The sequence below is a fragment of the Melozone crissalis genome, unplaced genomic scaffold, assembly GCF_028551555.1.
Source record: "Melozone crissalis strain CALT ecotype California unplaced genomic scaffold, PUWL_Pcris_2 ptg000017l_1, whole genome shotgun sequence".
NCBI lineage: Eukaryota > Metazoa > Chordata > Aves > Passeriformes > Passerellidae > Melozone > Melozone crissalis.
The window spans coordinates 6,206,110-6,232,443 of NW_026535795.1; the positions used below are offsets into that span (position 1 = coordinate 6,206,110).

At 44.9% G+C, this 26,334-nt stretch overlaps 2 protein-coding genes across 2 annotated transcripts in view; both read right to left on the reverse strand.

Annotated features, from left to right (window-relative positions):
- The window catches only part of LOC128935935 (peroxidasin homolog), a 42,081-nt gene extending 36,410 nt beyond the window's left edge, over positions 1-5,671 (reverse strand). Inside the window, exon 1 of the mRNA XM_054274563.1 lies at positions 5,508-5,671. Within this exon, the coding sequence (XP_054130538.1) occupies positions 5,508-5,671 (164 nt within the window). The remainder of the gene's footprint in view (positions 1-5,507) is intronic.
- Positions 5,672-7,998: 2,327 nt separating this feature from the next.
- On the reverse strand, positions 7,999-20,914 carry PCMTD2 (protein-L-isoaspartate (D-aspartate) O-methyltransferase domain containing 2). Its single transcript, XM_054274659.1, has 7 exons — positions 20,817-20,914; positions 20,777-20,786; positions 18,041-18,369; positions 16,714-16,816; positions 14,785-14,956; positions 13,838-13,961; positions 7,999-12,310 (listed from the first exon to the last, which is right to left on the reverse strand). The coding sequence occupies exons 3-7, from the start codon at positions 18,345-18,347 to the stop codon at positions 11,925-11,927; spliced, it is 1,092 nt and encodes a 363-aa protein (XP_054130634.1). The 5' UTR covers positions 18,348-18,369; positions 20,777-20,786; positions 20,817-20,914; the 3' UTR covers positions 7,999-11,924.
- Between the last annotated feature and the right edge of the window lie 5,420 nt (positions 20,915-26,334).

The following is a 26,334-nucleotide window of genomic DNA, read 5'->3' on the forward strand; positions in this document are numbered from 1 at the left end:
CCTGCAAGCCTTCTGTTAAATAATTATCAGTGATTAGCACATAAAGCAATCAATGGCTTTTACAAGAAACTTCCACTTCTGTTTAATCTATTTAGGCTTTCACAGACTCATGTATTACTATGTTAACTAAGCAGATAATTAGCTACAAGAGGCGTTTTACTGCAGTTCTGTGGAAATTACTGGGTTTTTGTGTCATTGAAGAATCCTTTGTGCTCCCAGCGCTGTGCACAGCAGTGATGCTGACAGTTCTGCCCAGAACTGGTTGGAAAGTGGCAGCCACACAATCACCACCAACAATGACGCAGAGAGTAAAGGTGCTTTTACAGAGATTATTAGGTGTTGAAGTTCCTCCCAGTGTTTCCAGAGGAAGGGAGGGCGTGAAAGACATCCTATAAAAATATCCTATAAGACAAGTTTCCACCGTACCAGAAGAGCCAGGGCATTTATCAGAAAGATGCTCGTTCCTCACATTTATCTGCACAACACCAGAGTCAGCTCTGCAGGTTCCCCAGTCCTGCCAAACCACTCCAGTCCTGGCAGGAAGGGAAAACTGCCTTGCTGAGATGGAAATGAAGAGTTCCAGACTCACTGTCATCAGCTCCCCAGCTCAGGAATGTCCCTGTCCCACACGAATCCCCAAGTGGCTTTAATAAATGACAGCCTTCATCCCCGAACCCCTTACATGGACAGCTGAGCCCTGCCAGCCCTGAGATGCAGATGAGGAGGCCATGGGGAGGCTCAGGGCTGGGGATTCTCCAAGTCCTGGCTATTTTGGGCCTTACCAGCTTAAGACATCAAGATCTGGCTGTTCAAAGAGTGAAGAGGAAGGAAAATATGTTCAGCATGGAGATACAAGGATATGAAATGATGGGACCATGGTTGAAACAGTGGAGAGCAAGCAGCTGCAGGGAGCCTCACTCTGCAGAACAGGCTGTGGTTCCCTGCTGCACTGCCACACCACTTATTCTGAAGATTCAGAAACACTAGATTTTAATTAAGAAAATTACCACAGGCATTCCTGAACCCAGATTTTTAAGATTCCAGCTCCCACAAACAGGAGTCAGGTTTTGTAAAGGGCTCCCTGTGCGTCAGCTGGGGCAGGAACTTGACCAAAATCCAGCAGCCAGTGTACCAAGCTGGTTTGATCTCACTTTTTCTGTCCATGTAAGCTGTTGGGAATGCCGTGCCTGAAGGGCAGTGCCAGGGCAGGAGGGATCTGCTGGTGCCTCATTCCTGGTGGGATCATTTCAAATGCCACCGGGCATCCTTTAGCTCTTTCCAGGAAGGGTAGGGACAAGGAATATCTCCAAAACATAGTTTTAGTCCTGAACACTTATTCAAGTTGCTGAATTCATCAATGTTAGAAAATTTGAGCTATTATTTATTAGCAGTGGGATGAAGAGTAGGGTCTGATCCTACCCAAAGCAGCTGAGTCTGTTCTTGGGTATTCAGGGCAGCATGACTCTCTTAACCTAATGCATAATTCCTTTGCACCATTTATCCAAGATACATCAAAGGAAGAAAACTTTCCCTCCTCCTGAAGTGTGTTCTGACCCTGATTCAGAGGAAGTAAAATAAACACTTTAATATTGAGTCTCATGTAGCTAAAGTGTCAGTCTTCCACTTTTTTACGAGCATGATCATTAAAGTTTTTACCCAGAATACACACACATTCTTTCACCAAAAAAATATTGACTTCTCCTTAAAGAGAACAGGAAAGAGTCCTGGTATCCCTACAGGGAGAGGGATGTGTTGAGGGCAACAAAAGTACAAATACTTAAGTGGGAACCAGATGCTGAAGCACTGGAAGTTCAGTAAAAGCAGAATTTTAAACACTTAAGGTAGCTACAATCACAAGACTTAGAATGCTTCCATCAAAAGATGCTGGAATGTTTCTAGAAAGAAAATATGTTTGAAATACCTTCCCTCCCCATTTTCTTGCCAATGAAGAGACTTCTAAAAATAGAACATAAAGTTCTTGGTCACCTCTAGAATCTTTAATAAGGATTAAATACTACAGTGAAAGAAGTCAGAAAGAGATTCTACCTGGCACATGCAGAATGTGTGGGTGTGCATTTAATGCCTGTATATAAGATTATCACAGAAGAGGAAATGAGTAATCTCTTCTTCAACCCAAAACACACGACAGAGACCACAAACAGAGCAGCATTTCCAAGAACTCATTTGCTCAGTAAACCTTTCCCCAACAAATGTATAAAATTCCTTCTCAAAATGTGCTTATGAATAGACCAAGAGAGCTACACCCTGTCCTACTCCAGCCTTCCTCCTGCAGGAGGAACAGAGGAGCTGAGCAGGCACCAAAAGCAGCACAACAAGGAAGGGAAAGAAAACTTGTCCAGCTGGCCATGCTTACACTGCCCAATTAGCAACCAGGTCTGTGCACAACTGGGTCACCTTCAGTTCATGCCAGCCATGTGCTCAGATCCCAGATCCTGCCCTGTGCCCTCAGCTATGTTTCTCCAGCAGTACTCATTCATTATGTGCCCTGCATAATGCAGAAAGAAGAATAAACCCATGGATAATTGGATTGCAATCCATTAGCTGCCAGCCAGAGGGGAACTTCTTTCCATGGATTTCTTCTACTCATGTCCACACGTTTGAAAGTTTATTGTTTTAAATGTCACACTGCAGAACAAATGGCTGCGGAGGTTAAAGACCTATTGAAATTTTCAGAGTGTATGTTCCACAGCTGTTCCCTTCCTTGGGCTGCTGGCTGGAAGAACTGCCTGAATCCCAGCAGTAACCAGCAGATCACATCTGGATAATCGTGTTCCAGTTGAACAGACACCAGCCAAAATACGTTTGCGGCTCTACACCATGAATTTTTATGGCTTATCTGTACGCGTGTAGTCGTTCCTGCCATCCCATTCTCTGCTCGGGATTAAGCAAGCAGTCTCCATTACCAAGGATAAATAGCCTACTGCTAAAACCAGACTTTGGGCCAGATCCTCAGCTGTACCCAGCTGGGATTGGGAAGGGAGGAGGGAAATGGCGACCCAAGAGGAGCCAGTAACAGCTCATCAATCCTGGCGCTGGTTCCGTGCCAACCCCAGCATCGCTCAGGGAAGGCGATGGGCGGCTCCAGCTGGCTGCAGACCCAGGGGCCATCTGCCAATGGCGAAGCACAGCCTGTGCCAGCCAGGAGACTTCCCCACTCTTCCAGGATTCTTAGAGAGGGTGCCACGGAGTCACGGAGGTCAGAAAGTCCCAAACTCCCAACTTCAAAGCAAATTCCACCTGGAAGCTGCAGCTGTTCTTCGAGGGAACCGAGCTGGAGACCGGGATCGGTGTTGGGAGCTGCAGTCACAGACTCAGCCCTGTTCACACCAAAGAATAACTGTGGAAAATATCTCAATCCCACATTTTCTGCTCAGAATAACTCCGTGATCAAGCCTATTCTTGTTATAATTCCAAATGTTCAGTCTGACACAAGGGTTCTCCCAGGAGAAACGCTAACATACCAAAAAGCTGGAGGAGTCAGGGCTTGGTTAAGAAGCATTCCTTGATCTTCCACAATTCAAAAAAAGTTTAATTACTCAAATGCTATTTATAACAAATACAAATGGGATACTGGCTGGGAAATGCATTTGCATACATTAGATCTTCAAGATAGCCAGACAGTCAGGATTTTTCCTTGCCACACAAAGGCCCATGATCTGCCAACAGAGAGCACTCACCAGGCTCATCTCTCTTTATGTCTATGATCACCAATATCACCATATTGGTTTGCTTATAATTATGCAGACAGCAGTTAAAGAGGATAAAATAGATAAATAATCTTAAAAAAACTGGTTCATGAAGAGTCATCTTTCTTTGCAATATTGCGAGATATAAAAATCTCACATCTGTACTATTTCTTTAATGTTTTTAAAGCCAGTTTCCCATTCAAGGTGATGCAGAGAATGAAGTGTGCTGCTGCCAGAGGGAGCACACCATTCCAGAACTGGGAAAGAGTTGGTGAGACAGTAAACTTCCCTCCCTCTGCACTCCAGGAATCTCGAGCAGAAACTCACTCAGGCTCCACTGTGACAGCAAACATTGCCTCATTGCAAATAGAGAACAGGAATTAAGCTTCAGTGATCTCAGAAATACCTCAGTTCAGCCAATGGAACAAACCTTTCCCTCAATAAAATCTAGGTTTAAACAAGGAGGAACAAGTTACTTTGCTAAAAACAGTGTCAGGGTACTTTAAATATTTTAATATTACAAGATGCAGGGGAATAAGAGGGAGAAAAAAGTTGGTAAGAGTGTGAAGAGAGATGCTGCAAATCACTGTCAGAGCATTTAAGACTGCTCAGTGAGCAGGTACAGAGCAGGGTCACACTGCAAATAATGGTCCCAGCACCAGCCCAGGCAGTGAGAAAGCTCTGGCAGCTGTAGCAAGGGTAGAGCTCATCCTGTGGGCCAGCAATGCAAGAACCTCTGTGGTCTCCACCCACCACAGCAGACCTGGATGGCAGCAGTCCAATGCCAGCATCCTGCTCACAGCATGTTCCTCTGGCTGCCAGCAGAAAAAGTGCATTACAATATCAGTGAGATGTTCAAGGGAGAAATGCTGGTATGGATGTGCCAGCTGAGATTAAACTGAACTTGTTAGAAGCAAAGAGAAAAGCTGCTGAAACTCATGTTGGAAAGGTTTTGCAGCTGGCAGCAGTTTAAGGAGGATGAGCATGAAGATTCATTTTTGACTTTTCAAAGTCTTTCCAACTACTTACAAAAAAAAAGGCCATCCAAGACGAGGGATCAGATAAGAGTAGCACAGAGGGAAGGATTTTGTCACATGGCACTGCATCTTAAAGCCACCTTTAAATTTAGGATTAGTTTAGAATCACAGGGAAATGGTCTTGTGCTCCTATCAGTAAGAACTCTTGAGGATTCTCCAAGAATTCAATGTCCTTTTCCTCCACTTTTCCTGTTTGAATGGATTCAGCCACCAGCTCCCTCATCTTCTTATTTCTCGAGTAATCTGTGAGTTACTACAGCTGTTACTTTCCAAATAAGCCTCAGCTTTGATTTGCACAGTTCAAGTAGAAAGTGGAAAACCAGTACTTAGAAATTCAGTACTGAAATGGTGTTGTATATATAAGGGAAGTGTTTGTGTCACTGGAGACAAAAGCCTGAGCTGCTCATTTCCTCTCTCCCCTACACCCATACACAAAGCCTTCTAAAATGCAAACTGTGCTCCTTTCCATAAGCTCAGTTTAACATTTTTGACCTTTGATTCCCCAAAACTGTCTTCCAGAGCTTGCTTGGAATTACTCTCATTAAATTTTTCAATTCCCTTGATTGTCCCATTAGCAATTAACTGATGCCAGAAGCAGCAGTTTCTGTTTTAAAAGCACAAAACAGTTCTTGAGGATTACAATTCTGTGGGGAGGAAAACGGATAAAAAATATGCCTTTGACCTTTTTGCCTTTTTTATTTTTTTCTCCTGTTTTTAAAGACCAGGCAGGTAAGAAAGGCAGGAAAATGAAGTGGTTACTCACAGAATGTTTGTCTGGGGCGGGATCTCGGGGATGGTTTCCAACATCAGATGCATGCATCTCACTGTAGTCCTGAAGCACAGGCAGCGGCTGGGGCAGGAGCACGAGAAACCAGGCAGGAGGAGAAAACACAAAAAGCCCCCAAGAACTGAAGGTTTGAGCAGCATGGTGTTTGCTGGAGCGTATTTGCCTCAATTCTGAGCTGCAGGGAGCTGACAAAAAAAAAAAAAAAAAAAAAAAAAAGTTTCCCAGCCCTGAGGTCCAGGAGGAGGGGACTCATCAGCATGTGTTTGCAATTAAATTAAGGCAGTTTGACAGTCCAACCGCCCACCCTCTCTGCCATTCTGCACATCACTGGAGATCACACTGTCCCCACCCCTCTCTGATTGTGGCGCCGAAATACAAACTCGTCCATTTTCGCCTTGTTGCTTCTTTTAAACAGCAAGTTAACTCCTCATCTTCTCCTCAGGCATCTCTGAAAGCACTGTCCATGTACCTCCATGGACAGTGACCAAAAAATGACCTCGTGGTCCAGGGCTGAGCTGGGATGCAAAAGATCCAGGGCCAAGGGTTTTATGTCAATTTTTTTTTGCCCTAGCACAGTCTTCAAACTAAAGAGAGAGATTTATCTAACAGCCTGCCAAATATATGGTGCTGTAAGGCTTTCAGGATGGAGGCTGGCTCCTATTACATGTAGCTACAACATCAAGCAAAAAATTGAGTGGGCATGGGATGGAACAGATAAGGGATTTTAAAAGGGAGATCACTAACAGAGATAAATAAACTGCAAATAAAGACTAAACCCCACCCAGCAGTCTGTAAAGTTTCTCAGGCAGAGTAAAAGCTGATTCATTTCAAAGGTCTTTGACAAAATATAATTTCTTTCAACAAGGATGTCATTTGGAAAAACGTCAGGGCTTTTAAGAAATTCAGGCAACTGAGGGGTGAAGAGGGGTAAAAAATATGAAATCAGCTGAGTTTGAACTGAAGGGAATGCAGTCCTCCATTTGTTTCTCCCCACTGGAAGATAAAATTGTGATGCAAAAGGCAGAATTTGTTTCCAGATGAATTAATCACCTTTATAAAGAAGCTGCAGTGAAACCAGCTTATCTTTAGGTTTCAAGCTATTACTACACAATATCCTAAATGTATGTGTTGAGAACAAGGGAGGCATTAACATACATTGGGATTTTTACTGAGGAATTTCCAACACAGCAGCATCCCACATAACCTGGCAGCTCAAATGAAAGCTTCCCATCAACCTGCACATCTGCTTTGTATTGCACACTACAACATAATTAATATGGCAAAGAAGACAAGAGTGACATTTAAACCTTCCTGGTTCAGATTCTTTGTCACTTGAGCATTTGGGGAGACTGTTTGTGACAAGTCTTTCCAACTACTTACAAAAACGGGTCATCCAAGACAAGGGATCAGATAAGAGTAGCACGAAGGGAAGGAATTTCATGGCATGGAAGGTAAAAGATGTATTGGTTTGTCCAGCTATAAAAGAGAATTATCCTGCAGGCTTTCTGCACTCAGCCCTCAGGCAAGCGGCTGTTTGTTTGCCCTGCCATCACTCGGAAATCTAAGCGAGTTCACTGAACTCATGGTTTTGGGCAGAGTGTCCTCTAGCGGCCACCCAACCCAACCCAGGCCAACCCTGCTCACAAAAACAGGTTGTAAAAAGCCAAATTATCATCTTCAGCCTTCACACAACAACTGGCAGCTGAAACCAGACTGCTCTGGTGAATAGCACAGCTTTTAATTCCGGAGGCGCTGAGTGCTTTAGAAGCGCATCCTCCATGCGCATCAGGCAGCGTGTGTTATGTGAAAATCCTCCTGAATGAGGGTCTCTGTCTGTGGAACTGCATTTCAAGTCTGGCTGTGCTGTGGGGGAGCAGCTTTGGGATGGATTGAGGGGCGTTTGCCCATTGCTTTGTAGGAATGGGATCTTGAGCCAAGGCAGCAGATTTAGCAGAGCGTGGGGAATCCTTTCAGTGCAAGGCAAGTTCTGCAGCCCACACATTTTCTGGACAGATCTTCACCACTCCTCTCCTGCCTTGCTCGTCTCCCCTCAGGATAAATGGGATGTTGGCGAGGGTTAAGGAACACCAGCAATCCCAGGCCCCTTACTTTCACATTAATGTGTCTTATTTTCCATTAACATGACAAATTCTTTCAAAAGGAGTGTGCATCTCTGAGCAAGAACCAAAACTTGTCTCCTGAACAGCAGGAATGATGTCAACCCTTGTGTCCCATGCTCCAGCATTTCCAGCCTCTGCTACGCAGGCTTTTCACACCTGTAGAAAGCAAGAAAGTTGGGGGGTCCCTCAGGTGGGTTTTTTTCCCCTTCACCCTTTGTATTTTTTATTTTTAACTCTCCCTTCTATCCCTTTTTCTTCAGCAGAAAGATTTCCCTCAGGGGACCTGCTCCCTCTCTACACCCCAGGGGACTGTGATGCTCTATGTTTTACAATGAAGTGAACATAAACATCATCTGACAAATTTAATTTCATCAATACCATTTGTATGACACATCCATGGCTTTGCAAAGCAGAAAAGGATTTTCTTTCAGCACGCACCACGTGAAGGAAAACATTAACGTTGAACTAATCTCCTGTTATAGCTGGGAAAAGGACATTTATCATACAGACAGATGACAGGAAGAAACAGACAGGCAATTATCCTATGGAATAAAGGTTAACAGATTCATTTAATTAGCAGCAGCTGTATTTGCTATTATGATTAGATTCCTAGCACAGCTGAAACCAAAATATTGTTCTCAATACTGGAGAAATGAAAGCCTTGAACACCCGCTCTCAAAAATCCACGTTAATTAAACAATTCAGACAGAGCCCAGGGGACAAGAGGGGAGCTGCAGTTCAGAATGCACAGAACAAACTCCTGACACCTTTGGCTTAGGCAACTCCTTGAAGTACAGAAATGGATGAAATCACCTTTTGAAATCTGTTGCTTATAGTCAAACAGGCAGGAAATTAAGCCCACTCTTTAACCATTCTGACGTATTAAATCTACATCAGTGCTGTGTGTGCTGATCCCAAAATTCATCCTGCACAGCTGCATTACCTCAAGGTTTGGAACTCATCATCTGGGCAGGTTTGAGACATCACATTCTGAGGAGTTCATCTACAACTATGCACCTGCACCATATTGTTAAACACTTTTTCTGCTGTTTTTGTGTCTTGACCTCCACTTATGGAAATAAGCACTCACCTACAAAGTATTCTAACCACAACATAATGCAAAGCCATGTTAAGAAGGCTAAAAAGTTTTTACTGAATTTATTGATACAGAAACACTTATTAATCAAGTTTAAATTGCATAACACTTCTGCATGCCTCAGGCCAACTGAACTCTAGTTTCTATACAGAGATTTTTCAGCTTACACGCTCATGACTAAAGCAGTTTGAAGTTCAGTTCTCTTTGCAAATTTGCTGCAGGATCAAAACCTAAAAGGAGTCACATACAAAAAAAAAGTGACAACTACTGAGAACACGAAAAGAAACAAAGCAGGTACAATTCCTGGACAGCTCATAGATCCATATAAACCCAACTCTGCCTACATCCCTCTGCTAGAAATGCCTACAAAACTACAGTGCAAGTGCTTGTGCACAGGGAAAATGTATTTACAATTCCCCTTTATTTACAGGCTATAAGCAATACTATTTCACAGTTATATTATACATAGAATTTCTACTATCTGTTTAGATCTGTAGGGTTTTTTGGACAGGGGACAATGACAACCTAGAACATAAATTTCCTGTGTGTGTATATATATATATATATATTTATTTATTCAACCTTATCCAGGAAAAAAATAGCAGTATTTATGCATCTTATAGAAAGCTACAAAAATCTAGCAAATGTAATAAAAAAGGCAAATCTGGTGGAAAAAATCTGATAAAATACCTTTTACAACTGGGGCTGGGATGGGGATAAAAACCAAACAAGGGATAAATGAAAGATAATCCTCTCTCAACTGGTCAGCTTTAACAGAATCTCTGCAAGGCTTACTAACAGGAACCTGAAGTTTAATGCCATTTTTAAAGGGACTCCTTTAAAATGTTGTGATTAAACTGAAGGATGACCTGGTAGCCAAAAGCAGGAGGCATCCTGGACTATGGAGGGGTGTGGAAATTGTGCCACAATCCAGAAAGGCACATACCTGGTATGACACCCATTAAACAGACTTTTCCAAAAAATAAAGAGGCCACAGCCTGTAGGGAAGCACAGAATAATTACACACAGATTCTATAAACCCTCTATTTACCACCATATTCAGGATTTACATTTTTAGAAAGAAATTCATGGGAGTTGCCAGAATCCAGTGATGGGGATGTTCATCTTTACAGGAAACATCAGCTCAGTGACCACACAACTGCCCCACTGCAAATAAAGAAATCAAAATCCAAGGGAGCAAGATAACTTGGGGTACCATTGAGACCAGAAGTGGAGACAGGAAACCAGGGGCAAAACCCAGCCTATGCCTGTGTTACATGCCAGCAACCACATGATACAAGATTATCAGACAATATTCCCAAAGAAACACAAAAATCCTGTTAAGCAAGGAAAGTTCTCCACTTCAGGCTTAGACATATATGTTATTCATTTATTTTCAAAGCCACACAGAACTTTGAAACTATTTTTCATGAAGCAAGTTGTGCAACTCAGGACCATTTGGCAATATAGTCTTCACTCATTCCTCCTCAGAAAATGAGGAGACAGCACACATTAAAAAACCAAAAGATATCAAAGTGATACCAACTCAGGTGTTTCTGATGGGGCAATGCCTTAACACAGTTTCACAACCTGCTGAGAGAGAGCTTTTCATGCCCCCTAGCTTTAGGACTATTTCACATCAACACAAACTCCAGAGTTTCTTTCCAGCCTTTACCAGTTCAGGTACATTTCCCAAACAGGCTGAACCAAGTAAACCTCTTCTAAACACAGTATTTTATCATCCACAGACACTGTGGACTCCTCATTCCTGGAAATACCCAAGGCCAGGCTGGATGGGCTGGGAGCAACCTGGCCTAGTGGAAGGTGCCCCTGTACATGGCAGGGGGTTGGAACAAGATGATCTTTAAGGTCCCTTCCAACCCAAACCATTCTGTGATCCTATGATTCCATGGCATCCCCTTCCATCACCATGACAGAGAGATCTGGGAATAAAAATGACAGCTCACATCCACAGAACTGCAGAGTGACAAGTCTTTCCATATGAACCTGTTAATATTTCTACTTCATTGCTGCAGGAATAAAATCAGCTACCCAGCTGAGCAGCTCCTCTCCACTGTGGAGCACTTGTGAACAAGTTGTATTCTGCCCACCTTGCCACAGCAGGGGCACACACACAGCAACACCTGAGAACTGCATCAGTTTGGCTCCCTAGGCTGCTCTCAGGTTCTGCAGATCCCACCCAAAACTCTGTTTGGCTGATTTACTGCTCAGGCTGGTGCTCTGCACCTCACTCTGCTCCGCCCAGACAATCTGAATTATCTCACACGACAGCAAAACCCACAGACACTGCTTCCAGCTTGCACAAACTCACTGCTCTGCAGCTCTTCTCTACCCTTTTCCCCTCTCAGAATTACTCTGTAAACATTTTCAGAGACAGCAGTCCCAACCCTGACTACCTTGTATCCTGTCAAAGTTAAACAGCTTTGCAATTCCTCGCTTGCCTCCATAGCTTTGAAAGAACCACAGAAACCTAACAACTCATTCTCTAGAACAGGGGTTTCCCCTTAAAAAAACCAGTATTTTGTAAAACTTTTTACTAAAAAATTATATATAATTTACAAGCAAAGCAGACCAGCCAAAGGGCAGCTGATGCTTTCCTTCTCATTCAAAGCCTGGATGCCACAAGGATAATGCCAAAAATTCTTTCCTTTCTGAAGAAGTTGTGATTTTCAGATTACTGGAAGAAACACGATTTGCCAGGTCAGGTTTTAACTAATTATCTCCATTCTCCATTAAACACACACCATGGCAAATACATGGCAGGTTTAGTGGGAGAGAGCACAGACAGGAAAGGTCTTTGGGGAGCTGCTCGGGAGTTTTTCCCAACTGATATTCGGTAGAGCAGCCATGAGATTTTTAGGGATATCTCCTGCAGTTAGTTTCAAGGGAATTAAATCCTCCTTTCCATAAGCAGCTGAGCATTTCACCAACTTGCTTCCTAAGGAATCCCTGCTGTAGAATAAAACTATAGCACACAACTGAGAAGAGAGAAAGAACTCAAAAAAGCTATAATGTCAAAGTTTACAGCAGCCACATTCCCCAGCCAGCCTACTGCCTCGGGTGTCACATTGGCAGGCAAGCAAGTGGGACACGTTTGTCAAGCCCTAAGGAATACTTTATTCTCTGCCTAATTCCCACTTCCTAAAAGAAGAAAAACTACTTTTCCCTGTAATACAGCAAGTAATACTTCAAGGGATCAGGCAACGGCAGGCTCAGGACCTTTTCTCTCAAAAAGTTCACGGGAGGGTCTGGCTTTAGTTCAGAGGGTTTGGATTCCTCCTCCTCCTCCAGCCTCTCGTCCTCCATGTCCTCGCAGTTGTTGTTGTCGTCGGAGGGGCTGGAGATGCGGCTGGCGAACACCTCCTTGTCCAGGAACACGATGGTCTCCATGCGCCGGCGCCGCAGCCGCCTCCTCTTGAACCTGGGGGGGCTCTTGAGCCCGTCCCCAGCCCTGCCCAGGGCCTCCTGGTGGATGATCTTCTTGATGGTGCCTCGGATGGCGATGCGAGCCAGGTCCTGCAGGCTGCGGACGGCCACGGGCGCTGCGAGCAACGAAACCTGGTGAGCACAGACAGAGAAACTTCCCCCCAGAGGTACTCCCAGGAAAAGTTCTGTTTGCTCAGAGTAAATCAGGCCATTTGAATTCCCTGCTGGGATTACACAAACAGCTCTATTCAGCTCCTGTCAGCCCGGATAAACTGTGTTGCAACTTTCCGAATGAAATTTAATTGCGCGTTTCTCTCATTAAAAAGTGTCCTGCCTTGATTTCAAGTTCTCAATTATTCTAAGATGCACATCTTAAAGATTGTTTGAATGCAGACTTAGTGATGGGAGCTGTGATTGTTTCATGGCTTAGAATCAGGTATTTTCCTCTGGTAGATAACTAAACCTGAAGTCTGTTTAATTCTTCCATAAAATGATTTTTCTATTGCTCAGCTCCTTCAGCTTTGCCAAGTTCTGCACTTATAAAACACAAGTACTATTTATGCTCTTCAAAAACTGCTTCAGACTTAGTGAGTGAAGACAGGCTGGAAACCATTTTGTAGAAGTAATTATAGCAACATCACAGTAAGTTACTGTATTAAAATGCCTCCCACATTAATGGCTTGGAAGACTATTCTGATTTCTGCACTTATTTGCTGCCAGCTTAGAAATGCAGCAAAAAAATTAAAAAATGCATAGATGCACACTGATCCATGAACTAAAATAAATTAAAACTGACACAAAAAGTCTCTGTCCTCTGCCAACAAGTGAACTTTCCTGGGACCTAAGTGAAAAAAAGTAAAAAATAACTACATAGAATTTATGGGCATGTCTCACTACAAAGTGAGAACATGCTGAAACAAGCACTTGTTGGATTTCCTAGCATGCTGTAGACTGCTTCCTGAGCTCCTGTCATGCAGACACCTTTCCAGGTTAAGACCAAAGCCTGACTAATCTCTTTATGAAAATACCTCTGTCTTCATGTGTTCTTAAGAGGCCTCTTGACACTGAAGTCTTAATCTAAAGATTGGGGCCACTGATACGACCTGCATTTCAAACAGCTAACCAAGAACTGCACAACTTGAATCCCTCAAGCATTCCAGGTTCAGGACAATTCTGGATTGCTGGGGGTGAGTGTCTTTGAGTAGATACAACATTTGTTCACAGGTAGTGCTTGTTTATTTCCCTCTCCTTGTGGCACAGTGCCTGAGAACCATGGCAGGATTCAATCACTCAGGACTGGAACAGAATGTGCAAAAACAAGGACAAAACACCCTGCAAAGTTCAGGTACAACTTCACAAGAAATAATTTGTGTTTAGAATGATGGCCCAGTGGAAAATGTCCCTGCCCCCAGCAGGGATACTGGAATTAGATTATATTTAACGTCCCTTCCAATCCAGGCCATTCTGTGAGTCTGTAATTTAGAATTTATTTCATTCAACTCCAATGCTTGCACAAGAGAGACAGCTGTTCAAAAAACAGGAAGGACTTGGGTAATTTTCCTGAAAAGGATTCCCAGGCATGTTACAGCTCACAGCCAAGCAGCAGAAGGAAGTTCCCCAAGCTCAGGAATGTCTGTACTCACGCAAGTGAACGAGCCTTGATTTTCCTGAATCTGTGTGGTTTGGCTGAATCAAAGGAGCAAAGGAAACAGCAAGAATCTTCTTGGTCTCCCAGGCAGAAGGACCAGTCCGAGTTATCTTAGTCAACTGAAGCAAAACAAGGAGATTATTGTCCATTGTGGGAACTACAGTGAGATTTTTGAACAAAAAAAATGAAGAAATGAACTTTCTGCCTGGACAATTTGAAGTAATGGAAGCTGCAACAGTAAATGAGAAACAACATTGGTGTGTTGAAAAAAAATTGGGAACTCCTTGCAGGACTAGCCCCAAGTAACTTCATCTGTTCCAACAGAGCATGGGCACTGGTAATTTGGGTCACTCTGCTTGCCCAGATCTCCCTCCAGGCTGGAGCAGAGCAGCTGCGCCTGACCTCTGGGAAAACTCCTGAGTCACCACGAGCACTGGCTCCTGAAAAGGTCACAGATCAAATCTCCTGCCCCAACCCACTGCACAGCCTCTCACTGGGAAGAAACCCTGCACCCTGCTCCTCACATTCCCTGACAGTGGTAAAAGGTCAGGCACTTGACCCACTTTTTACTAAAAGAATCCACTGGCACTTGTAAATAGAGACATCCTGCACACTCCTTCAAGAGCCAGACAGGGAGCAAAAAGTTGTGTTCTGCCATTAAGCACAACACTAAATTATAGAATTAAACAAAGCTTTGCTCACATCTTCTGCAGTGTGGAAGTAAAATTGCAATTAAAAACAGATTGTAATATATGCAAGACTGCAAAAGTACAAATTTCTTAAATATTAGGAATGTGCAGAGTTCAGTTTTCAGTCATAGTGAAAACCAGTGCACTTAATTCTTTCTTCAGCCTGCTACACGGGCAAGATAAAAGAACAGCTACTGACCAAACCATGATCAGAATTAAGAATAACTGAAATATGAGTAAAAAGGCACTCAACCTTCTCTTCTAGAGGCATGACAAGAATTCCCCCAACTTTCAACAGGCTCTTCATGTAGTCCTCATGCTCCTTCTGGACTCCAGCACCACAGTAAACACGGTCATACTGAGTGCAGTCTGGAGAAATTTCTAAACAATTGCCAATGACAAAGGATGGCTCACAAAATTCAAACCTGAAAGTGAAAAAGACTTGTATTAGACAAGAATAAAATGATTTATCAAAACTAATTATTTTCACAATTCTGGAAAAATTGAGCTATGGAAAACAGTTGAAAAAACCCCACAGTTCTACAGGATTTCTCCTCCAAAGCCCATCTATTCTGGACATTATTGTAATAGACCACAGCTGTAAGTCTCAAAAGCACAGAAAAACGAGGTCAGAATTCACGGATTAAAATCTACAAAGGATAAAGATGTATAATTTCATACTTGAGCTGCAGGTAACTCTTCAGAACAAGCTATTTTTAGTAACCTGATGCTGACTCAGTAATAAAATGCAAATACAAATACTAGACCTGCAATTCCAAATGTCAAAGTCTTTTAAGGACTGCACCTGGGTTTATTTTTGCATTTTCAAAAGCTTTTAACTGCTTTTCAGATGTGGGGAATTACCACCTGATGATACAGAAGTAAGCTGTGCTGAAGCCAATGGAAGTTTTGCCATCAGCTTCAAAGAACTGTGATTTCACCCTTCATAAAAAAGACTTTTTGCCTACAGTATTTCTGACTCGGTTTAAAAGAAGAATGAGTGATTCTCTGATGCCTGTGGTTTTTTTTACAAGCTCCAAAACTCCCTAAGTTTTAAGCCCTATGTTTAAAGGCTGATTTTGGTAGAAGTTGCTCAACACATCCATTCTTTTACTGGTATCTTGAGTGGCAGCTCAACATAGCACCTATTTATTCCTAATGCTTCCTGGAGCTTTCTGGGTTTGCAAAGAGGGCTGGACATTCAGAGCAGCCAGGGAACAGTTCCTGCACACGCTGTTCCAGGAGCACAACCCAGCAGACATCACTCAGCAAAGCCAATTTTCCAGGCATAGTAATTTCTGAATTCAGCTTGCTTTTGCTCCATTGCTATATTTGTCTGGAGAGAGAAGAAAGTCTTCCTTAAAACATCTCCTCAAACAACAGCAACATGACTGAAAAAAAAACCCTGTTGAGCACCAGAAACTTTCAGTCTTCTGCCAAGATGCAGAAAATACAACCCCCTCCCCAGCAGCTTCCCAAAGCAAAAGGCTGAGTAGCCTAAAATCCTGCATGCCATGATTTTCATTTTCTTCCTCCCAGGAGAGGAGCATATCAGGTATTCACAGATGCTCTGCTTCCCTGTTTGAACAGACTGTGAAACAGATCCAAAAATGTGACAGCCACAACTTTTATTGCTGAGGTTACTATTGGCAGTGGTTATCTAGCTGGGAAGTTATTACTTGTGACAGCAGCAGAATGGAGGGTCTAAGGAAGAACATAAATCAAATCCCAGGCAGTTTTAGTACCAACTTAATCATCATGAAACTATCTTCATATTTTAAAATGCCATTTTTCCTTCTTCTCAGATAAAACATATTAAGCCACTACAAAAACCAGTTCATAATCTCATCACTATGCAGGCTCTCAGATCACAGGCACAACCAAGTACTGCTACTTGCAAGTTTTAAGGTGTTACTGCAAGTGCATTTAAAAATAAACAAACTTCCTCAGCTCCCTCTAAGCCCTGCAACATCAGCACTGCTATTAAAAACTCTGCAAACATTTCTGAAGTTCCCTCACGACACACACAGGCTTCGAAGGTCACACACTGCAGCTCAGCAAGCCTAAGGAGCCTGAATCCTCAGATTACCCTGAATCCAGAGGGGCCACATGGGAGCTAGAACTGCCCTGAGTAAAGCCAAAAGCACACAATTAATCCCAACAGGCATTTTTGCATTCTTACTTGTCAAAGCTGTCGCTTGTTTTAATGAAAAAGTCCAATTTCTGCTTGGCGTACTCGATCACGTCAGAGTGAAGCTCCACACCGTGGTTAACCCCAAAAGGACCTGCAAGGGCACAACACCAGGGGATGGCAACAGCAACACCACCAAATCCAGCAGCATTAACACACTTTGGGCTCCTTCCTCCAGCAGATTGTTCCATGAGTGTCAGAGTCGGTGTTTGCATGGGGTCAGCTCTCTCACTGCTACAATGGGATTTGCAACCCTATACCTGCAATTTCTGGCAGCAATAGAGCCTCTTGTGCACAGCTGATTCTGAATCATTTGCTCTGAACTATGCAGGAAACTTCTCTATAGGAGGGAAACACTCATGCCATTGCTGTGAAAGTGACCAATGGCCTGCATGTTTTAGCACATCCATGTTACTTTTGTACCCCCTTCCTAAAAATCTCTGCAATTAATCAGGAACAGTCATCACACACTGCACCTCAATTAACAGCAAAAGCAAACTGGAAAATACAAAAGTTGTTCAGCAGTCATGCTTTTTATTCAGAACTGACTGGGTAACTTTTGCAAAAAGAATATAAAAGCCCTGGAGTTACAAATTGTATTCTAAGTAATGTCAACAAAACTAGGAGAAAATCACAAATGGGAAATGAGACTTCATCCTGAGAATAAATATCCCAGCAGTTAAAATTCTGGAGACTCCCCCAAATTTTACCCTATAGCCACTTGCTATCTGTCCTGGCAGCACAACTCTGACTGAAACACTGCAGGGGGAATTTAAATTGTCCAATTCCACTAAGATAATTTGCTTTGTGCCACTGTAGATGCGGTCACAAAATCAGTTCTGCTGCACTAAAGTGTTTTCCAGAGAATATTCCCATCTGTGTGCTGGGGAGTTAAGAGTCAAAAGAGGATCTCAAACCTGTCTCAGACAGGGCTGTGAACACAAACCAGGCACAGAGCAGTCACAGCTTTTTGTGGACTTGCTCAGCCCCAGTTTCAACTCTGCACTCCTGATCCTGACCTGGGGTCTTGCTTAAGGGGAAACAAACCCAGGTTTGTGCCCAGACCTGCAGGAATCCATTACAGCCACCTTTGGAACTACATTGCTGCCTGTTCTGATCTGCCACAGAAATCTGGATCCCATCCAGTTCCAGAGAAGGCTGTGAGAATCCTGATAAATTGCCGAGCAGGATTAATGCATTCTTTCCTTTCCCAGCTCCCTTTTTAGCTCCATTAGTGGAGGAATACCTCATCCCCGATTTCAAAACTTGCTTTTAAAGCTCTAATACAAGCAGTTAATGTGACTGAAGAGGTATTTACCCAGGATGAGTCCAACCATGGAACTCAGATAACCAGTGCCACTGCCAAGGTTCAGAAACGACAGCCCTGGTTGCAGGTCCAAAGCTTCCATCACCTCTGAGTAAATGCACGGTGCTGAGAGATGAATATTTCCATGCTTCCATGCCAAATCCTTGTAGGCATTGTCTTTGAACTCCTCCAGGTAGTAATCTGCCCTATCAATGGCTCTGAATGCCTGCTCCACCAGCTCTGTCCTGATGTACTGGGCCTCCTTCAGGTTATCAATTAATTCATCGTTGTCTTCTCCTGCACTCACTGCACCTCCCATCTTCAGCAGCCTCCTATAAACACTGAAAGGGAAAAAACAACAAAGCAAGGTGAGGTACAGAACATGCCCTCCAACACCAAATTATGCTGCTGTACATGGAGTGCTTTGAGAGAGATCTTTACCTACTCCAAGCCCCAGAAAAACCTCACCCAGTGCTCTCACCCATCCCAACAATGGAAAGCAAAATGCAGCAGATCTGGCATCCAGTACCTGCCACCAGTGGGGAAAAACAATCACAATAGGCAATTTCAGTGTGCAAGGCCTGTCTTCAAACCCTCCCACCGTTTTACCAGCACATCAGCTTTTCCACTGAACCCTTTTATAGAAAGGATTATTCCAGCTCCTGTGCTTAGGGGTCATTTTTCACTGCAAGCCCAAACAACAGGGCAAGTTTGGGCTGTCTGTCAGAGCTCCTGTCACACACAAACTTTCCACCTCTAACAGCACCTGACAAGACTAAGAAATAGGCAGAAAATCCAGAAAAATCTCAAACTGCATTTCCTTTGAACGTGCATCAGGATGTTGACTGCACAGAGGTTCAAAAAACCCAACAAAACTCTGACCTGTCAACCTTGCTTACTTTGCTAAATGCACTTTAGCAAATGCACTTTCACACAGCTCATCTCCAGAGCCTGAGCCACCACCATTAGTAAAGCACTTAATGACACAGACAGCAGCTCCACAGAGAATTCCCACTGCAGCCTACAGGTTTTAAAGGAAAATGTACAGGGGAACAAAACCACTCAGAATTAACTTGGCTTCTTCTCCCCTTCTCATATATTAAGGGGGAAAAAATCCTTTCCAGAAAGCACAACATGATTTTAAGCCATGTTTGTTTACAATGCCCTTCCCTGCTCACAGTAATAACCATGAAGCAGCAGCTTTGGAGCTCATTCCTGGGATCAGGAGATCTGCCTACAGTGAAATTGTTGGGGTTTATTTGTTACGTTCAGCCAGAGCAAATGATAAACTTTCATTTTCTGAGGAAACAAAGCAAAGCTACAGGACTCCAAGGAGATTTCACAGTTGTTCAAATAACACACTGTTCTGATTACCTGTAGAGGCAAACAAAACAGGATATACTTAGGCAGGGAACTCGAGCCAGTTCTTAATCCATTCATGTCTCAAACACATTAATCCAGTTCAAGACCATTAATAACGCTTGAAATAAAACATCACCCCTCTCCTTTCCACAGTTACTCCTTCATTTTCTCTACAAAAAATGACTCTGTTTTATTACTTCACAGTGGGAACACATCAGTTTGAAGGTTCAGGTGGGTTAATGTACCAATTATATTTTCCCCCTCCCCTTACATACACAAAACCTCACTGCATTTGCAACACAGGGCTGCCTGTATCTTTTACTTAACATCCCACATTAAAATACTCTCTTCACCAAGAATCTTGATTCCCTTGACTTTCCTTTATATATTTTTGTTCTTAAGCCTCCTTTATTCTTCCACTCCTTTTGCTATTAAAAAAATAAATAAAAATCTACATTTTTAGATTTAAAGCAAGAAGTTGTGCCTTTAACAGTGCTCCACTTTGGATCCCAAACAAATTCCTGCTGATGTACGCAAGCCCCACTGGGACAACTGGTCTGACCTGGTTTCAGCTCAGCTCCATGGACAAGTGCTCTTCCATATTCTACACCACGGAAAACAACAACAAACACAGCTGGCTGAGATATTTTCATAATGGGAGCAGGGATATCCACCCTGTGACAGGTGTCAGTCACTTCTGAAATCATCACTTTCCCTGCATATTAACCTACTTCCACTAAAATGCGTGTTTTTTAAAACTCTGACATTCAAAGGTCTCTCCTCATGTGATTCCACACCTTTGTTTATTTTGGTGGGAAATGAGAACCCACTAGGGCTTATTGTTATTAAACTTTTCTAAACAAAACCCTCTCCCTCCGCAGCAAACCCCGGGTGCATTTTCCTCGCTTCTAAGGCAAAGCAGAGATTTCCCCAAATCTGAGCAGGGACAAAGTCCACAGGCAGAAACCCAGACTCTGCCCAAAACAGAGCCACCAAAGGGGGCAAAGCAGAGCCACCAAAGGGGGCAAAACAAGGACACCAAAGGGGGCAAAACAAGGACACCAAAGGGGGCAGAGACACCAAAGGGGGCAAAACAAGGACACCAAAGGGAGCAACGCAGAGACACCAAAGGGAGCAAAGCAGAGACACCAAAGGCAGCAAAGCAGAGCCATCAAAGGTGGAAGGAAAACAAACCCGAAGGCGAACCGGGACCCTGCGGCTGCAACCGGGCACAGCAGCACCGCTCGGGGAGGGCTCAGAGCAATGCCCGAGGCACAGAACCACGGCTGCTCGCCCCCGGCAGGTCTCCAGGGCAGACCCTGCCCCGGCACGGCACCGGGAGTGGCACAGGGGAGGTTATTCCCGGATTTCAGACAAAAGCGGTACCTCAACGGATGGCTCGGCTCCGTTCGGGTCTGTTCGGCTCGGCTCGGCTCCGTTCGCTTCGTCCCGTTTCGGTTCGCCTCGGCTGCGTTCGGTTCGGTTGGCCTCGGTTCGGTTCGGCTCTTTTCGGCTCCGCTCGGCTCAGCCCGGACTGTAAACACTGCCCAGCTGAGCTCCGCTCGCGGCACTGCGCATGCGCGGAGCGCATGACGGCCGCGGGCGGGACGAGAGCGTGGGGAGGGGGGAGGGAGCGGGGGGGGGGGGGGGGGAGGGAGCGTGGGTGGGGGGGCAGGACTGTACCACGGCTGGTTCCGTGAGGGGAGTTCCGGGGATGGAGCCTGCTGGAATTGGCTCCATCAGATCGGGGAAAACTTCCAGCAGCTTCTCCCAAATCCACCCCACTAGCCAAACCTTGCCATGCACACTCAGTGTAACGTACCAGGACCAGACACAGGCTGCCACTCTCGTTTTTCCCATCGCAAAGCTCCTGGGCACATCTCCCCATAGCAGCCTGGGTGCCTTTCCCCATTCCCGGACTCTCTGCCCTTCCCGAAGTTCGTGTTCCTATCACGAGGCTTCATCTCCACACCTGCTCCTCCACCTCACCACCAAGGCTCCATCTCCACACCTGCTCCTCCAGCTCACGGCCAAGGCTCCATCTCCACTCCTGCTCAGTTGTCCCAGCTGTCCCAGGCCTGGTGCCCTGAAATGGTGCTGTGACAGCACCTTGTGGGATTGGGGCATCCCGGTGATGCCTCAGGTTTAGCTTTTATGTTTTTCAGATTCTGTGCTACTTTCTGAGCTTCATATTAGGAGATAGGAAGCTCTCTTCACAGAGTAGCCAGACAAAATTCCTTCTCTAGCTGGGGACCGAGGACAAATGATCCAAATCTCAGGCCCAAGAGCACAAACAACGTGGGCTGAAGAGAAAATAACAACCAGGATGGGACTTCGTAACCTAAAACCTTCGTAACCTAATTGGAAAATTAACTCCAGCATGCAAATGGAGAAAAACTTATAAAAGTGAGAGACCCTTTGTCCAGTTGTGCATTTTGTGACCATTTTGGTTCATCTTGAGTGCAGCCCTGGCTGGGCTCTTGTGCTGCCCAAGGTGCATCCATGGAGGCCTTTTAATAAATCCCTACTTTATTCTTTAACTCCATCCAGCCTCTGTTCTGGGTCAGCCAGCTCAAGGCATCCCAGCATGCAGGAGTGAGGGAGGGGCTGGGGGATACCTGTGAGCTGCTGGCACAGACACAAATCCAAACCTCCTGAGTGAGTGAAGCCTGGCCAGCACCAGATGTTCTGGTATCATTAGTCAGGCTTGGGAAAAAATCATGGGAACTTAGGGGAAAAAAATAATTGTGGTGGGAACTGGTTGATATTCTTAATTTTGAGCTGATGAACATCCACATTTAGTCACATGATCAGATTTTTTTTCCCTGCAAGCATGAATGCCAGATGTGAATTTACTGATGGATAAATAAGTGAGATGCAGATTCACCTGATTCCAGGGGCTTGAAGGAAATATGGAATATTGGGAAACTTCAAACATCTGACATGCCATTCATTTCTTGAGGGATCCCTGTCCCAGAACTGAGTGTTAGGCCACAAATTTAAATTTTACAAACCTGTGTGAGCTCTTTCAGTGGGAAAAAGTGTCTCCTGTCACCTGTCTAAGACAGAGAAATTATCTCTAAAAGTGTGTTTGTTTTCATGTGTAAGTGACCCACCCAGCATTGGCTGATGCTGCAGATTTGATAAAATTGTCTGGCCTGGCCTTGGATCTAGGATATCATATGGCTGCAAAATGAGAAGGAATAACTGCAACAAGACAAGAGGCCTCTTAATTCAAGTTCTCTGGAGATGAATTGTGAAAAAAAAAAAAGCTGTCTTGGCAGACACAACAAGCCTGCAGCAGGAAAAAAATAAGAATTACCCTGGTAAATGAGACTCAAATAGGAGAAAGTGAATCAGCATCCGAGATTTATTTATGCTTTAAGGTGATTATCTCAGCTCCCTTCATTAACGTGATAACAGCAGACTCTGCAAACAGCAGCAGGGTAATACTGTAGATGTCTGCACTTTCATTTTACAGGAGACAGCTGCCTGGGAGAATGGGATTATTCGCGGAGAGCCAGCTCTGAAACTCCTCCTTGCTGATTCAACTGAAACAGGCCATGGTGATTGCACTCTCCTCATCTTTCACAAGGAGAATGCTCGGGGATAATGGCAACCCACTGGAAACTGCAAACACAGGACACACAAACTCCCTGCACGTGTGGTTCCAGTCAGCATCTGCTCCCTTTGCTGCTGGAATCACTTGAAAAATAGCAGTTGGGTTTGGGGTTTTTTGGGGGTTTTTTAAGTGCAAAAATTGTTCAAATAAAAGCTGTCCCCAATGTCCCCAAATGTCCCTTACCCCTATTCCCGCTGTCTGGCACTTGTGCACAGCCTGGGGCACGGTGGCCCGGGGGAGGTTGATGAGGGACACCAGCCCCGTGGAGCAGAGCCCCGATGCCACCTGTGCCAGGTCCTGGGGCGGCGTCCCCTTGGGGACAGTGCCAGCAGGGAGCCACCGCACACAGAAACCTGCACTGGGGACATTGGGGACACCATTGAGGACATTGGGGATATTTGGGGACATTGGGAACACCATTGGGGACATTGGGGATATTTGGGGACATTGGGGACACCACTGGGGACATTGGGGACACCACTGGGGACACTGGGGACACTGAGGGGTTGGGGATATTGGGGACATTGGGGCTATGGCTTCGTGTCCTTCAAGGACCCCAACGACTACGTCAGAGCCATGCTTGAGATGAACGGTGACAGGGGACACCCAGGGGACATTGGAGACATCTGGGGGTATTGGGGACATTGAGGGGATCGGGGACACTGGGGTACATCAGGGCCATGTGCGAGATGAACGGTGAGGGGACAACAAAGGGGACACCCAGGGGACATTGAGGACATCCAGAGGATTGTGGACATTGGGGATATTGGGGGTGTTGGGAACATTGAGGGCATTGGGGACACTGGGGACATTGAGGGTATTGGAGACATCGGGGATATTTGGGGACATTTGGAGACATTGGGGCCATGGTGAGAACCTTGGGTACCCCCAAACTCCCAGCCCCTCCCAGTACATCCCAGTTCCCTCCCAGTTTGTCCCAGTCGGGGTTATCTCAGTCCCAGTCCCCCCCAGTCCCCTCCCAGTCCCTCCCAGTCCCTCCCAGTGCTCCCAGTAACACCAGTTTGGTTCCCTCCAGGGAAGTACGTGTGCAAGTACACCTCAAGGTCCAGCAGAGGAGAGACGCAGAAGGATACATGCAAAATTGGGGATTTAAGCCAGAAAAAACACACAAAAAAAACCCCCAAAAAACCAAAAACAAACAAACAAACAAACAAACAAAAAACCAAAAAAAAAAACAAACCCAAAAAAACCCACCCTAAAATGTCCTGAAATTCTCCCGCCCCCAAAAGAAACCCAAAAAACCCTGAAATCCCCAAAAACCCCAGAAATAAAAAAAAAAAAAAAAAAATCATCAGGTTTTTTTCCCTTCCCCTCAGGCTCGGGGGTCCCCTCAGGCCCATGGAAACATTGGAATTTAGAGCCAGAAAAAAAAACCCCAAATTTTATAAAAACCCTAAAAAGTCCTGGAAATCCCATTAAAAAAAAAAAAAACAAACCAAAAAAAACCAAAATTCCCAAAAAAATTCTCGAGGTTTATTCCCTTTGCTTCAGGTTTGGGGGTCCTCTCAAAATTCCCCACAAAAATTCCCAAAACTCCCAAATTTCTTCAAAAAATCCCCCCCAAAATTCCCCTAAAAATCCCCAAAATTCCCTCAAAAAATCTCCAAAAGGGCGCTGAAGTATTCACCTGCTGTGGTGCCGTGCATAGACCCGGGTACTGGTTATACTGGTTTATACTGGTTTGTACTGGGAACACTGGTTTTGGGTTCTTTTACTGGGTTTTTGTGTTTTATGTATTTATTTATAGAATTATTGTATAATCATAAGAAGAATAATGAGAAACTATGTGAGAAGTTTAAGGGGAGGGAGTCTACGAGGAGCCCATGCTCGGCTGAAATCTATGAATACAATAAAACAATATAAATTTAATAATTACCATGAAAGTTATCTAACGATAGAATATAAAAACACGTTCATCCCGAAGGCATGTCGGAGTCAGATTTGGGTTGGTAGCCCCTGACACCCAGAGCTCTTTAGTAAGTCCACCTGCATATAATAATTTTCGTGATTTGTATTTCTGAACGCTAACGAGTCCGCGCGGAGCGGAATCGGCGGTGCAATGCGACCGTGCAGCAACTGCGCATGCGTGCTGATCCCGAGAGCAGCGCTGTGGTTGTGTGAGGCGCGGATGTCGCTGTTACGGGGCTTTTAGTCACTGCGCATGCGTAGGTTGCGTCACTAGAGCAGCGTGAGCGAGCCATGGCGGTGGCGGGCCGGCCGGCCGGCGCGGGCTTGTGCTTCTTTCTGGCAGCAACAAGTCCTAAGGAAGCCCAGTAAGAATCTGAGGGGTGTATTAGGAATTCCCAAATCCTCTGTCCCCTCATGGGTGTATTCATGACTCCTCGCAGCCTTAAACTGTCAAGATCAGTGAAGCTTGCAGCTTCTGTTTCCGGCCAGAGAATTACAGGAATTAGCCAGGAGAAACACACACAAGGAGGATATTTAGCCGCTGCAGGTCCCCTCCTCATTGCCTGCGCCTCAAACCTGTCAGCAGCCCAGCCATGGGAGGGAGCAGCTGAAAGGACTCATCATCCCCAGGGACAGATTGTTTTCTGCACCTCTGACTCTCTGCTGCACGTCCCAAATCTCTCGTGCCACACTGTGCCCAGGCAGCCTCACTGTCACTGCTCCATGGGCTCATCCCCATCATCCCACTGGTTCTCCTCCCCTGGCAGCTTTTTCCCATTTCATTTCTTCCAGAATGTTGCTGTGGCTGAAAACACCTCCGTGGGTGTCAGAGCATGGGGGATACCAAAAATTGCCTGATGATATTGCAAAAATCCCCACATTCAGAAAAAAACCACAGTTGGGTATTTCATCATTCCACGGGTCTCTAGCTGCTGATTCTCTGTGTTTCTTCTTTCTCTGCTCAAATTCCTTCCTCTCCTCCTTACACTGGGGCTTTGTGAGCCAGGAGTTCCAGTCAGCAATAATCAGTGACTCTCCCCTGCCTACAAACCCCTGTGGGCAGCTGCCCCTGGCTTGGAGAGACCCAGCATCCCTGGGAGTAGAAAAAGACGAGCAGGATTAGGAAAGCAGAGCCTGGTGGCACTTCAGTGGCAGCGTTTGTGTCCCAGCCCTTTCACCACAAGGTGTCCCCAGCAGTGCAGGCATTGCCTCAGGGCTCTCAGGTGGCCTCTCAGCATCTCCCGGGCTGGGGCAGGATCCCTCACAGGCACAAGTCCCTGCTCTCAGCAACCACAGTCTCACCAGGGAGAATCAGTCTCCATCCTTCATTAGGAGAGATAATTGCTGAGAACGAGCAATTTTCACAAGGCCAAGCTGAAGCCAAGATTTTTCT

Bases quoted from the DNA above. Each gene is read 5' to 3' on its own strand.
- PCMTD2 (XM_054274659.1), bottom strand. From the start codon at position 18,347: ATGGGAGGTGCAGTGAGTGCAGGAGAAGACAACGATGAATTAATTGAT. The intron at 16,817-18,040 runs GTAAATACCTCT...GTGCCCTTGCAG, and splicing joins CATGGTTGGACTCATCCTGG to GTCCTTTTGGGGTTAACCAC. The intron at 13,962-14,784 runs GTTGAGTGCCTT...GTTTTGCTTCAG, and splicing joins TCATGCCTCTAGAAGAGAAG to TTGACTAAGATAACTCGGAC.